Source organism: Megalobrama amblycephala, linkage group LG13, assembly GCF_018812025.1.
Source record: "Megalobrama amblycephala isolate DHTTF-2021 linkage group LG13, ASM1881202v1, whole genome shotgun sequence".
NCBI lineage: Eukaryota > Metazoa > Chordata > Actinopteri > Cypriniformes > Xenocyprididae > Megalobrama > Megalobrama amblycephala.
In genome coordinates, this window is record NC_063056.1 from 31,986,956 (window position 1) to 31,999,326 (window position 12,371).

The window sequence follows — 12,371 nt, forward strand, 5'->3', positions numbered from 1 at the left end:
GTGGAACCAAATACCCTGAAACAGCAGAGGGGTTCCTCTCTGCGGCGACCCTAAACTGTTTGGAGAGGGTCTCGTCTTCAGTCGCATCATCGCGCACTCATGTACCATGAAATGATTGAGACGCTTCCGTCAATGGCTTCATACGAAATGGTTTCGAAACAGCAGAGCGCACTGTGAAATGAAGTCCCTGCCGATGAATAGGGTGAGTCTAGCGCACAAACGTGAATAAACATGAAACCTGAGGCCTGTCGAAGGAGATGGGCCTCCTTTTTTGAAAGAGGAGACAGAGGGAAATAAAGAGAAAAAAGGCACCCCTGATAGTCCAGAGAGGCAACCTTGTTGTCTCCTTGACAATTGAAGCAGCCCCCCTCCAAACAACTCCCTTTTCACAGTCAATTTCACATTTATGGGCGCCGCGCTTGTGAACAAGTTTCAAACTGAAATTTACAAGCCGATGTCACACTGGCTGCTATAATTGTGAGAATGCTGGTGTTATATTTTCAGCTTTTTTTTTTTTTTTTACAGAAATTGTGAAATTTGACCTTGCTTCTATGTTTTTCCATTCTTGTAAATGTTTCTTCTGGGAGCAGTTGAGCTGGAGTCACACGGAGTGGTTTGATGTTTCCTAAATTGTGAACTGAATTGTGGAAGACTTCGAACCAATAGCAAGTGTTATGCAGTGGCCTTGCTAATAACAGTACACCGCACAACCTCATGAAAGCACACAGCATAAACATGTTCAATATGAATTAATTGATCTAAACGACAGCATTGAGATTCCATTCTGGTCTGATCAAATCACAGCGGAGAAAGACTTGAATAATTATGAGACATTTTAGCCCGTAGCAAGGTGCCACTTATGAACAAATCCTTTGAATCCTGGGCGGCCTTGCAACGCGAGCCAGTAAACAGTATGCAGTAGAATTAATTATGCTTTCTTTGTGCCGTTTCCTCGCTAATCTGGATCTTCGGCAGCAGAAAGATCTTTTCAATACATTTCTCCCGTCGCTGATGGTAAAGCATGGAGAATATGGAAAAATGCTCATTTGTGCAGCGATAAGATGAAAGACACATCCCTTTAGCCCCGTTTGACTCTGTGCAGGAAATCATTCATTAATGTTTGTTAAGTATGACAATCTAGCCAGGCCAGATCTACATACTCCAGACGGCATCGCATGGAGAGATAACGCAGGCCAGCAGCAGCCAGAAGAGAGCACAGCCAGTTCCTGTAATGATGGGGAATTTATGGGCCTTTAAAGAGATAGTGCCGAGGCCTTCCACTAATCACACACTCCACCGGGGTGCTGGGTGGGATTTTGCTGGGTTATTTTCCTTTTTTCTTGTCCGCACTGGAGGCATTTAAATTTTTTATTTATTTTATTTTTTTTTGTAATCAGCTTCCGAAAGCTGCGTGCCACTGCAGATTATTGGGCGGAAAAGCGAAACTGTGGACTTTGTTTGAGTATTTGTTGTACATCTGTCTCTGGTTTTACAGGGAAATCTGTTTATTTAACAACAGTTCACTTTATAAAGTCCTCAATTACCACTGCTTTAAATGGAGGGGAAATATTGGCTTCCTAAGTGGCCACCCATCACCAAGCATAACAAAATTAGCACTTTATCTTCAAAACACACAGGATACATAATTCAAAAGTCCCCATTATTAGAAAACATTTCAACGAAGCAATTTTGTTGATGTAATAGCTAGAGCCGTTTTTCTCTTTTTGCTCACAAGGGAGTCATTCATATTCCTAAACAGAGGGTACAAAAGTGTGTAAATTATTAACAGACACTTCTAGATTTCTTAGAAAATAAATAATTTTTGTACTCTTGATAAATGATGCCCAAAACCGTTACAAAAAAGTTCTGTGGTGGATAATACGATAGTTCACCCAAAAATGATTTTTTTGTAATCATTTACAGAAAACAACATGAGGGTACACATACCCTCATGTTGTTCCAAACCTGTATGAGGTACATGCTTATGCTTAACACAAAAGAAGATATTTTGAAGAATGTTGTTAACCAGACAGTTGATGTACCCCATTGACTTCCATTGTATTTTTTTGTCAATGGGTGCAATCAACTGTCTGGTTATCCACAACCTTTAAAATATCTTCTTTTATGTTCAACAGAAGAAAGAAACTCATACAGATTTGGAACAACTTGAGGGTGAGTAAATAATGACAAAATTTTAATTTTTGGGTGAACTATCCCTTTAAAGTGAGCATGAAATGCCATTCATAACCCGTTTTACTTCATAATCTGATATTTTCTCAGAATGAAACTGGATATTCAATAATAAAAGATTGGTGAATTCTTCGGGAATTGATTGGATCGTGAAATGTGGGTGTTACATACTGGAATAGTGGGAATGAGTTGAAAAATTATTTGTGATGACAGCCAAAAGCAATTGATATTTTACTAAAAATTATGAGTATTTATTTATTTATTTATTTGTGTTTGTGCACTGCCATTTTTGATGCTTTCTATATTCATCTATCATGATTTTCTGAAGTGTATGAAAAATTATTATGGTACTACCATAGTACATAAAAAAAAAAAAGAAGTAACATTACCAAAGTAACTTGTCAAAAAAACATGGTACCATATATTTGGTATAAAGCCTTTTCTAGTGTATTTAGGGATATGAACAAGTGTTGTTTTCAATGAGAACAATAAGCAATATTTAATATATTTAGAGTATTCTTTTAGCCACAGTATTGTACAGTACATTAACCATTAGAATACTGAATCTGTACACTTTTTTGCATTTCCTGCACTGATATTGTGAAAATCTGTGGAGTTCTGTGTGTGTGTGTGGTCATTCAGAATCTAGACAATATATTTGTCTGATCTTTCTATCGCTCTCTCTCTCTCTCTCTCTCTGCCGCTCTCTTTCAGTTTATTGGGATTAGAAAGCTCAGATCTCCTTAAAATCACCCTCACCAGATTGACATTTTCAAGGGCTTCCTTGGTAGAACAATGCTGAGAGGAAGAGAAAAGCCAATATGACTTTGTGTCTACCTTGCTGCAGGAGCTGTTTGTGTAAATCGCCTATAAGCTTATTGACCCGCATGCATGTCACTGCCATTAGACAGAACAGAGGAGCTGTGATCCGATTGGCTGATTTCTCACTAACTCTATCCTAATGTCTGACATATGCATGCATGGACGAACACACACATGCAAACAACATCTTGGTGCACAGATCAATCTCTTAGCAATCTCTTTTTCTTATTTAGACCAGTGAGCTGAAGGGCCACAAACCTTATGTCTATCAAGTCTCTTTTGAGACTTTTGAGATTTAAGCTCTGTTCTAAACCATAGTGAGCTGTCAACTGTCTACAATGACTGCTATCTTACTAGGCAGCATCCTAATTGGCACAAGTGACTGATTTGAAATGCTTTTTAGAGGCAACAATTCATTCAACAGTCATTCACACGTCACACGAATATCACCCCTCACATGAAGCACACAAAAGACCTGGCAAACTCAGTTCCAATTCGATTATAGACATTAGCATGTTGCTAAGCTAATGACTCAATGTTACAATTAACATAAAAAACACATAGCATACATAAATATTGGAAGAAATTGTGTATTTTAATCAGATATCTAGTAAATGCTCCCTAAAGAGTTATATACTGTAACTTCTTTTTATTTATTTTTTGAAAAGTTTCTCTTTTCTGTAATCTTATCTATTTTATAATTTAAACTTGGCATTGTCTTGGCTATTGAATTTAGTTGGATCTTATGGTAAATTGCTTGTGACACTACACATTTGTAAATCGCTTTGGATAAGAGCGTCTGCTAAATAACCAAAAAGATTGCAAATACAGTATGAATGACCGGTCAAGTATGTAATTGATCTTTTGAGGATTTTTTTCTTTTTATCTTTACAAGGGTAAATTATGAAAAAAATATGACTGTTGCTTATAAAATAAAAATGGTCAAATACAAAGTTTTTTTTTTTAATACACAAAAATGCTTTCATTCCGAAAGGACACATTAAAATGATCAAAAGTTACATTTTCAACATTGATAACAATAAGAAATGTTTCTTGAGCAGCAAATCAGCATATTTGATTTCTGAAGGATCATGTGACTGATCGAGTGAAAGAAAGTGAGGGAGCGAACGAAAGAGTGAAACAAAAAGAATGAGCAAAAGAAAAAGAAAATGAAAGAAAAAAATGAGCAAAAGAAAAGAGAGCGAAAGAGCGAGTGAGTGAAAGATAAAGTGAAAGACAGAGAAAGAAAAAGAAAGTGAAAGAAAAAGAAAGTGAAAGAAAATGAGTGAAAAAAGTGAGGGTGCGAAAGAGTGAGAAGGAGTGAAAGAAAGAAAGAAAAAAGAAAGAGTGAGCAAGCAAGCAAAAGAAAGAGCGAGCAGAAGGAAGGAAGAGAAAGAAAGAAAGAAAGAAAGAAAGAAAGAAAGAAAGAAAGAAAGGCCATGTTTCAGAGGGACAGTGGCAGGATCATGTGACACTGAAGACTGCAGTAATGATACTGAAAATTCAGCTTTGTCATCATAGGAATACATTACATTTAAAAATTATTAAAATAGAAAACATTTACTTTGAATTGTAATAAAATTTAACTTTTTTCTGTTTTTACTGTATTTTTATTAAAAAAAAAAAAAAAAAAGTGCAGCCTTGGTGACTTCTTTAAAAAACATTTAAAAAATCTTAATTGCTTGGTTTCATGGTTTCATAATTTTCAACGACTGAAAATGGATCTTTACCAGGAGCACTTGCTCACTAACTAATTAACTAACTAACTAGCTTGTTCTGTTCTAGCATGTGGTATGATTGCACTGCTTGTGTTGATTTTTCTTTCATATGAATTGCCTCTGCTTGTATTATTCTCATTTGTAAGTCACTTTGGTTGAAAGAGTCTTCTATCTAAATTAATACATTCTGAGATAGGAATGTTGGAGGCGAATATCTGGCCATGGTTAATGTCTGACCATGTTATTTATCTGCTTTCTGAGAAGCAAGATGGATATTTATAAAAACTGCACGCGATAGTGACAAAGAAACATGGAGAAATGTAAAATTACAGACAAGGATGTGTCCCAAATGAGAACTGCTTCTGTCATGTGCACATGACTATATTCTGTTGCATGTCGATCTCCTTCATTTTATGCGGGTAATTTCTGTTGCACTGTACCTGCCTGGCACAATGTTTTCCCGGCGGATTCCCTCCATGTTCCTGAAAGAAACTTCATCAAGCTGCTGTGACATTTGTTCCCTGCGAGGTTGCCTTGGCGATTGTGTTTAAAATGCATTGCGAACGGTGTTAGATAGAAGGCAGAAAATCCTTAATCACTGCTTAATTAACGAATCATCTTGTAGCTTCATTTCCTGAGCGGTAATTAAACAGTTCCAAGACGTTTCGTTACAGGGCTTAACATGTTCGCCGGAGATCAAGGTAGAGCCTTTAATGTTATCTCGCTGCCTTCCCAAACTCACTACACTGGAAAGGAACTGTTGATATTGCCTTTTGTTATCCTTATGGTAATGCTCAATGAGTATGCTAAGGAGCTTCTCAAGGCCTGACAATACAAATAGTGAGCGGGAGAGTGAGGAGGACGGAATGAATAAAAAAAGCTGAGCCCTAGCAGGAACTTGTATGCGGGAAAATAGGTCAGAATGACCTCATGTGCAGTAAGTAGGGCAGCGTGGCCCTCTCCTTTCGCCCGGGTGTGCAGAGGCAAGCAAGAAGCTGCGATCCTTTTGGCCATGTTTACTGCCTGCCTTTGAAGTGAACCACGTCTTAACTGGCTTAAACACACCGTGGCGAGAGAATTTGATCTTTAGATTAACCCATCTGGATGGACCAGTGTGTGTTTGAGGACCATGGTGAAGGCCGTTCCACCATGTTAGAGAGTCGCTGAGACGCTTCCATGAAGCAGCTCTACCCAGAGTGTGACTCCAATGTGCTGGGGTTAAAAAAAATGACCAAGAAATCAACATTGTGAGACAAAATTATTCTATCTATCTATCTATCTATCTATCTATCTATCTATCTATCTATCTATCTATCTATCTATCTATCTATCTCTATCTATCTATCTATCTATCTATCTATCTATCTATCTATCTATCTATCTATCTATCTATCTATCTATCTATCTATCTATCTATCTATCTATCTATCTATCTATCTATCTGTCTGTCTGTCTGTCTGTCTGTCTGTCTGTCTGTCTACATTAATGAAGTTTGAAGTGTCAATATGAAGTGTAAATAAATGTAAAAATATTTTATTTATCTGTTGTGTTTTTCAGGGGAAGAGAATGGCAACAGAGAAATGGGAGAGTCAGAGATGGAAACAGAGAGTGAGAAGACCAGACACCCCCCTCTGGAGCCGGAGGAATGGGACGGTCCACGTAAGTGCATCATTTGATTGTGTCAGTGTGCATGTGTTTGTTATATGACTATACATTTTTACTTTATGTATTGTAATTGTGACTTTATATCTCAAACGTTCACTTAACATTCATTATCTGTACAGGTAATATATCATCTGACTCATTTTTATTTCCTTTTGGAAGACTTTTTCAAATTTATGGACAAAAAATGACAAATTTTATGACGTTGGCTGCAGCAACTTAAGTCAAACATGGCATTTTGTTGCTTTTAGGCCAAATTAGTTGACTTTGAGGTTGTCTATATGCTAGTATACTCTCAAAGATTGACAAAATTAAAGGTAGGGTAGGTAATTTCAGAGAGGCTAACAAAAGCAAGCTAGCTTTGAAAGCATTAGATCCCACCCTCCCTTCAGAGCGTCTCCAAAGCCACACCTCCTTCAAAACACATGAACGCGCACAGCCAGAGCAGATTCTGCAAAGCGTCATGAGAGACGGCGTTAAATTACCTCGTCTCTCTCAAAGCACATAACATTGCAATAATAATGAATGTAAACAACTTACAAAGTGCTGACTTGTACCACTTGACTGCTTCAGATTCATTTCGCCGTTGATTATGTATTGACATAGAAATGCATAAATCCGAGTCTGAGGACATGAACAGCTCCGGGAGAACGTCACAGGTTGCCATCTTGTTACGGTTACAACATGGCGTGAACGCAGCTTAAGCTCGTTGTTTTGGTCCAGGAATAACTGTACAATGTGGCTGCTGTTTGTTTGTGGCACTCGGTGACTGTCTGTCTATAACTCTGCATAGTCTTACAGAACGCACTGATGACGTGTGATGTCTGTGCAAGCAGGGACATCCTATTATTGTATTCAGATCGAATGCACTGATACCACTTCTCAACGTTTCAACCAGAATAACAAAAAGTGTTTGTGAAAAAAAAAATAGATATATTGCCTACCCTACCTTTAGCTTTTAGCAGATATACAATTCTGAGAAAAACTGACTAAATACATTGATGAATCATCAAAGGTGTATCCAAGTTTTTGTCCAATCAGATACTCTCTAGAATGAGAATGTCCTTACCACTAATTCACTGTGCTTAGCAATAGCAAGTAGTGAATCATGGTTCAGGCTTTAATGTAAAATAAAGTATATTGACTATGTTAAAAAAGAACAAACACTTTGAGTGACACGTGAATAGGAAAAGGAAAAAGAATTTAAATCATAAATAAGTAGTAAATAGGTAATTAAGTTCTTTATTAGGTATTTAAATAAACAAAGTCACATGTATGAGATATAAAGACAAAATTAACCAAGAATGTAGCTTGTTTTTGAGTGTAGGGCTGCAACAAACGATTATTTTGATAATCGATTAATCTGTCGATTATTAGAACGATTAATCGACTAATCATCGATTATTGCACTGGTTAATCAGTAGGCTTTGTTCGATTATTCTACTTTAGCAATTAGTTAAAATATTGAGTTATACTGTACTTTAACTAGTAAATAAAACAAGGAAATCACTTCAGCTTTTAAAAGTGTATTTTTAATCATTTTTAAGCCAACTGAATAGACCAATATACTATAAATATATAAATATAATGTAATCATGTGGGGGTTTTTGTGAAAAATGAAACAACATACATACATACACATATTACATATCATATATATATATATATATATATATACACACACACACACACACACACACAAACTACCGAGTTTATGGTCAATGAATGGCTTTCCTGAGGTAAATGTTACATTTTGTGTGATATATTTGTTTGCAAGTTTTATTGACTTCTTTCTGCGGTTAAAACTCCGATTAAGTGATTACAATAGAGATGGATTCATTTCAGTAAGTTCAGTAAGTACTTTTTGATGTTCATTCATGTTTATTTCGCGCTGTAATAGAGAGGAATAGGTTCACATGCCGCTTGAACCGAGGTGTTACAGCGATCTGCCACATAACGTTAAACAGAGTCACCACCACAAGTATTGTTTGAATCCCGTAGTAATATTGACTGAATTTAAAAGCTTAGACTTAGTTTTATATCAAAAGTAACCTGATCTGTCGGTGCGTTGCCGTTGTCTGTGTCCTCTTTGCTCTGCGATACATCTTTCACTGTGTGAGAAAATGAACGTGTGGCGTGAGAACAGTGAGTTTGAATGAGAGCTGGTGGCCCTGCATGACAGTATTCTGTAGTTATGCTAAACGTTATGTTTGTTATGTTTATGCTATGTTAATCTCCCACATTTCACGGGTTCGACGTCGTTTGCACTATGCTCTCCAAAGCACTGACTTCTTTTATTGGATTGGATCCCGGAGGGCTGCATTACAGTATTGCGCTACAGCGCCCCACTGGTTACACCGCGTTATTGCAGGCCCTTCAAATAGGTCGTATGAGATCAAGAGACTATTCGACAACAAAAATATTTGTCGACAATTTTTTATTGTCGACGTTGTCGATAATGTCGACTAATCGTTTCAGCCCTATTTGAGTGTTGGGCCTCCATGGGTGTCTTAGCTTGAGCGCCTATGGGTCTACAGTCCATCGTGGATTGGTGATCATCTCCTGAGCCCTTACTGTACTACAAAAACTTTCTGATATTATATACTGGAGCACAGAAACTCGGAGGACAAGAATATCAGAAAGGAATAAAAGGCCGCAGTGCCCCTCTGATATGATACTCAGTCTTGAAGGTCCAATCCAACACGCGATCATTCCTGGCCCTCCTTTAACCGTTTAGCCCATTAGCTAGCGGCCAGTAATCACTTGTAAGCAGCTCATTATGACACGTTTTAAATGAATCCATCTGGGATCAGGGGATTTCAGACGCTCAATAGCAGGACATCTGAAGATATCCTTGACAAGGCCACCCGACAGAGGTAAAACTCTCCGCTGTTTCTGAAGACTTAATGAGCTCTTGAATTACGAGGAGCGTTTTTTTCCAACTTATGTTGAATTGTGATGTGGTCCTGCTTTTGATCACTGACAAAATGGAGCACAGTAGTATTTTGTTCTTGAGGTTTTATATGGCATGCTGCCTACTTAGTATACCATGATAGTATATTAGAATATTATATATTTGTTTGATTTATTTTTTATTTATTTATTTCATTTTTATTTTACTCATTGATAATTTGATTGTTTTGATGTTCCCATGTGCAATTCCTATACTTGATAGAAATTTTGTCATCATTTATTCACGTTCTTGTTGCTCCAAACCCACATGAATGTGTTTATGTCACAGAAGATGTTAGTCAGACATACATACATACATACATTCAAACAGGGATTGTACAATGAAACTGAAACTCTGGCCAATATAGTGTTGGAGGTTTCAAGTTGATTTGAGATTTCAAAGCTACATTAGAGTAGAAGACATTCTGTAAATTTCAGTTTGTTCCTCACACAAAGCCATTATATATATATTCAGAAGACATGAAATATATCACAGGAGTCATACTGTATAAACTATATACAATATGTGCCTTCTTTTTATGTAAAAAAGCAGCATGAGTATTCTGCAAACATTCTCCTTTTATGTTCCACAAAAGAAAGTCATCCGGGTTTGGAGCGACATGATATGATGACGAATTCTATGATGATAGAATTTTCATTTTTGGATAAACTATCCCTTTAAGCTTCAGTAGAGAGCACACAACAGACGTAAAAACAGATATCTTTTCTTTCCCAAGAATCTCGCCTTACCATGCAGATTTTCCCTCGCCTTCTCTCAGTAGAAAAAAAATCTGTTTTATCTGTCTTTTTGCACTTCTTAAAAGTCACTTCATCAAAGTGATGGATAATACATCCAACAAGATAGCAACGGCAGCAATTACTGTTCAGCCGTGGCATCACATCGCAGAATACACAAAATATGATTCCCCTTTTAATGCATATGACCTCCAGAATTTATTGCAGGTACGTACATTTATAAGAAAGTGGATTTTGGCACAAGTTGGCACCGGTGAGCCCCCTGGGGTGTGTATTTTATACTGACAGCGAATCAGAGTTATCAGCACCTATCAGATAATGCATTTATCATTAAATTTCACATTTGCATTTCAATCTGGAAAGGAAATGAGCATTGGCGGCGTAAGATAAGAGCGGTAGGGACGACGGTAATAAACGGTCCCTGTGATCAGGCAGCCAGCAGGGCTGAGGGGGTCAGTCACACAACGATGGGGGCAAGCGCATACAAAAAGAGGCATCATAGACCAGTTAGGGGCTTTCCGGAAGAAAATGCTGAGCTTTAAACTCCGGTGGAGGGGTGGGGGGCTAAGCAGCTCAATGTCTCTCTGATCATCCATCCTGTGATGCTGAGAGAGAGAGACAATTCCCTCCCTATTTGTTTTGAATGAATGATTTTAGTTGGTTGTGTCGCTCATCTGTGAAAGTATAACACAACGAAACGTGTTCCATAAAAACACTAAGTTTTTACATTTTCGGAATAAAATGAGAGTGTTGCTTGTGGTCTCCAGATATTGGGTCTCTCCTTAAGTGTAAGTCTGCGGGATTTTTTTTCTGCTAAGTGAAAACACACAAAAAGCTGCATGATTTCAGGTGTCATTCACGTTTGTAGCATAAACGGTGCTGCGAGTTGCATGCTCAAGTTCAAGTTTTAGGTTTACGGTTAGGTTTAGGGTTGTTCAACAATGATAGTGATGGTTGCCTCAGCAAACACTGCTAAATAGTCTGAAATCATTTGAGAAGTTATTTTTTTATTATGATATTTTTGAATCATTTAAGGATGCACAATACATTGGTTTAAGTTTTGTTTTGCTTTTTGTTTACTTTATTGCGTAATAGTAGATATTGTATTGTGCATGCTCATTTTGTTCTCTATTTTAATATTTAGATTACATTTGTCATCATCTCAACACTCAAAACTGATAATAGATAATATATAATATTGATAATAACACACTTAAATATAATAAAATAATATACATTTAATAAATCCATTTTCATATTGTGAGTTATAATGTTGTGATACGTAAACAATTGATTTTGTTTTAGATTTATGATATGATTTATGATATAATATCATTTTATTTAGTTAAACTTTTAGTAATTTTGTTAAATGTTTTTGACTTTGTTTTAAAATTTTATTCATTTTTAGTTATTTTAGTACATCAAGTTAAACTAAATGAAAATGAAAAATGTTGAAAATAAGATATATGAAGTTGATGTGAGATTTCAGAGCCACATTGAAGAAGATATTCTGTAAATTATTACTTAAATTTCAATTTGTTCTTCATACAAACTATCATATATATTCCGAAGACTTAAAATATATTGAAATAACCCTGCTTTGCTGAATATCCAGGTTACAAAAGTAGATGGTGATTTATACTGTCAGTCTGAATTCTGCCAGTATAAGAAACTGTGATAATCATAAAAGAACCATGAAAGTAGTCCATATGAATTTTGTGCTATATTCCAAGCATTCTGAAGTCATTTGATATCTTTGTGTGAGGATCAGACTGATATTTTAGACGTTATTCACTGAAAATCTTGCCTCTAGCTCTCAAACCTCATTCAAGCCACATGAGGGTGAGTAGATAATGACAGAATTTTCATTTTTGCCTGAACTATCCCTTTTAATCTAGTTTGTCAGATTCATCTCAATGCTGAATTCCATATTTACCTCCCACCTCGATTTCTCTGATAGCGCCGACGGTTGCTAATGCTGCTGATAATCTTGTTACATTACACAGATAAGATCTATTCTACATGCCCCATTCGCTCCTCACTGAGACATTACTGTCAAACTCCGGCAGGAATGTGGATTTCTGGGAAAATAGAATGCAAATGAGAAAATCGCCCAACAGGAAACAACCCTCTCAGAATACAGGATATGACATCGCTCACACAGCTGCATCGCTGTCTCTCGGGGAGCAGTACAGTGGACATTAATCTCCGCACGTAATAACCGCATTCACTTTCACGTCATGTCTTCTTGTGAAAGGCCATTTCCCCCGT

The 12,371-nt window shown here is 36.8% G+C and overlaps 1 protein-coding gene across 10 annotated transcripts in view; it reads left to right on the forward strand.

Moving 5' to 3' along the window:
* zfpm2a (zinc finger protein, FOG family member 2a) overlaps window positions 1-12,371 on the forward strand; it is a 256,881-nt gene that overhangs the window by 127,202 nt on the left and 117,308 nt on the right. For all 10 annotated transcript variants that reach the window (XM_048211536.1, XM_048211537.1, XM_048211533.1 and 7 more), the window contains one exon: window positions 6,288-6,389. In XM_048211536.1, coding sequence (XP_048067493.1) covers window positions 6,288-6,389 — 102 coding nt within the window. The remainder of the gene's footprint in view (window positions 1-6,287; window positions 6,390-12,371) is intronic.